This window comes from Triticum dicoccoides, chromosome 1A (genome assembly GCF_002162155.2).
Source record: "Triticum dicoccoides isolate Atlit2015 ecotype Zavitan chromosome 1A, WEW_v2.0, whole genome shotgun sequence".
NCBI classification, from domain to species: domain Eukaryota; kingdom Viridiplantae; phylum Streptophyta; class Magnoliopsida; order Poales; family Poaceae; genus Triticum; species Triticum dicoccoides.
In genome coordinates this window covers 75,012,435-75,015,167 of record NC_041380.1, presented here as the reverse complement: position 1 = coordinate 75,015,167, position 2,733 = coordinate 75,012,435, and the positions used below count along the sequence as shown (strand labels likewise).

Sequence of the window (2,733 nt, the reverse complement as noted above, 5' to 3'; positions counted from 1 at the left end):
AATATTTAATCAGAAACAAAAGTGTCAAACTTAGAAAACTTTTTTAGGGGCAAACAAGTATTGAACACGTATTTATTTGTGAAATCTTCGAATGTTATAAAGTGCGTTTTGGAAAATTTTGAATACTTTTAAAAAACCAACAACTTCCGAAAAGAGAACACATTTTGAAACATAAACATTTTCTTAAACCTTAAAAAAAATTTAAAGTGCAGACACTTTTTGAAACATAAAAATTTTCTGAAACCTGAACAAAATTTTAAAGTGCCACTTTTTCTACAATGTAAAAAAATGTTTACGTGTTGTAAAAAATGTATCATAACCTTAACAGCATATACGTGACATGTGTTTTGAAAAAAGTGCATGCAAATTTTAAAATATTGAACCATGTAAAAGAGTGTTCGTGTAGTTTTATAAAATGTTTATAGACAATAAGAAAATGTAAAACAGGTATTTGTAAAAATATTACCATGTACTGAAAAAAGTTTTGAAAACATTTAATTTAAAAATCTCCATAATGTATGTGTGCGTTAAAAATGTATATTGGGTATTGATTAAAATTAGACATGAGTAAAAATGAAAAAAGAAAAGAAAATGTAAAAGAAAAACACTAAGAAACAACAAATTAGTGTGCGCACATGAGCGACTACGCTACTGGGCCGGCCCAATTCAGCAAATACCGGCGAAGTCCTCTCAATGTTTAAAATAGACCGGGATTAAAGAGTTTGGTGTGCTGATTTCAGGGATTAAGAGTTTGGGAATTGATTTAGCTTTCGCCTATAAATTCAAGGTTTGTTTTAGACTTTTTCCTATTATTAACACCTCCAGTTACTTTTGCCCGTCAAGTCCATTTGGTTTCTTCCTCGCGCAAAACAAACACCTGAATGCAAATGATTTCTTCGTGTGACGAATAAGATTAACCGCAGATTCGCCGCACCAAAAATCTCTTTTCAGATCAATCACCTCCCATTGCCCGTCCAAACACCACCACCACCACAATCCTACATTGTTCACGAGATCGACATTGCGGGGCTTCTGGTTCACGGCCTAGGCATTCCGCTCCCAGATCAAAATCAAGATGTGTGTGCGCAATAAAATAGTAACAACACACGACATTGTTCCTTGTGTACTCCTACGGCAATCCTCGCCGACCCCCTACCTCACCTCACCTCGCACGGCCAGCACATTTCTTGCAGTGAACGGACACATGCCTTGCCACTCACATCACTCACTCCTACTGCTACTACTCCGGTGTCTCTCCGGTGCCCACCTGTTATAAATACCACCCACATCTTTTGTCTATTCAGCATCCAACTTCACCTCGAGCAGGGCGAGTAAAGGAGCCGCAGAGAAAGGAGTGAAGAGAGGCAGGCCCCAGGCCATAATTCTCACTCTCAGCAGCCAAATCAAGGACAGGCAGGCGCAGAGCGGAGGACCAAGCTCGCAATGGGCATGGGCATGGCTTCTCCCTTGCTTTCCTGCGCCATCATGGCGCTCCTCGCCTCCGTCCTGCCCCCGCCGTCCGTCGCCGGCGACCCCGACCTGCTCCAGGACATCTGCGTCGCTGACCTCTCTTCCGGTAAGCCGCCACGGCCTGATTCCGTGCGTGCTCTCTGCTGCTCACAGATCAGAAAGATGGTGCAAATTAATCACGTCTTCGACTTGTGTACAGGGGTGAAGGTGAATGGGTTCGCGTGCAAGGCCACGGTGACCGAGGACGACTTCTACTTCAAGGGGCTGGGCGCCGCCGGCAACACCAGCACCACCTACGGCTCCGTGGTGACCGGCGCCAACGTGGAGAAGGTGCCCGGGCTCAACACCCTGGGCGTCTCCATGGCGCGCATCGACTACGCGCCGGGCGGGCTCAACGCGCCGCACACCCACCCGCGCGCCACCGAGATGGTCTTCGTCCTCCAGGGCGCCCTCGACGTCGGCTTCATAACCACCGCCAACAAGCTCGTCTCCAAGACCATCGCCGCCGGCGACGTCTTCGTGTTCCCGCGCGGCCTGGTCCATTTCCAGAAGAACAACGGCGCCGGCCCCGCCTCCGTCATCTCCGCCTTCAACAGCCAGTTCCCCGGCACGCAGTCGCTCGCCATGACGCTCTTCGCGGCCACGCCGCCGGTGCCCGACCACGTGCTCACCACGGCGTTCCAGGTCGGCACCAAGGAGGTGGACAAGATCAGGTCCAGGCTCGCCCCGAAAAAGGCCTGACTAAACAATGCTTACGTACTCCTAAGATGTTTCTTCCGAGTGACATGATTCAGTTCCTGATTTGTGCTATTTCTACTCACTTTTACTCACCTGCGTTGTTTTCTTGATTTGTTGGATCCTCATTGTGTAATGCTGCCCTGAAGTAGCAAGTACAAAAGCTGGTAGGTCTGTGCTGCTTGTAATAATCAGACCAAGTCATTTGTTGGTTCTAAATCTAATCATTCCACCATTATGGTTGCAGCAGCTTCACAACTCAAGAACCGTCCCCTCTTTGTACTTTTTATTGATTATATTCTTTGCTTCTGCGTTGGAGTATGATAACTCCGACAACAGAAAAGAACCTTTGTGGCCCTGCAAACATCCGAATGAGTAATCCGACGACCAACATAAAGAACCACCGATGCCACATGAGAGCATCTCCGATAGAACACGTAGATGCAAAAATACCTAACTTTTGCATCTCCGAGGGCCAAAAATACCTCTCCAAACAGATAGTGTAGATGATTTTTTTTTTTACATCTT

The 2,733-nt window shown here is 46.4% G+C and overlaps 1 protein-coding gene across 1 annotated transcript; it reads left to right on the top strand.

The window, feature by feature from the left end:
* Positions 1–1,308: 1,308 nt before the first annotated feature.
* On the top strand, positions 1,309–2,460 carry LOC119364049 (germin-like protein 5-1). The gene is made up of 2 exons (XM_037629450.1): positions 1,309–1,576; positions 1,670–2,460. The coding sequence occupies exons 1-2, from the start codon at positions 1,444–1,446 to the stop codon at positions 2,209–2,211; spliced, it is 675 nt and encodes a 224-aa protein (XP_037485347.1). The 5' UTR covers positions 1,309–1,443; the 3' UTR covers positions 2,212–2,460.
* The last annotated feature ends 273 nt before the right edge of the window (positions 2,461–2,733 follow it).

Coding starts and splice junctions, on each gene's coding strand:
- LOC119364049 (XM_037629450.1), top strand. CDS start 1,444: ATGGGCATGGGCATGGCTTCTCCCTTGCTTTCCTGCGCCATCATGGCG. Junction 1,577..1,669: donor CGTCGCTGACCTCTCTTCCG/GTAAGCCGCCAC, acceptor ACTTGTGTACAG/GGGTGAAGGTGAATGGGTTC.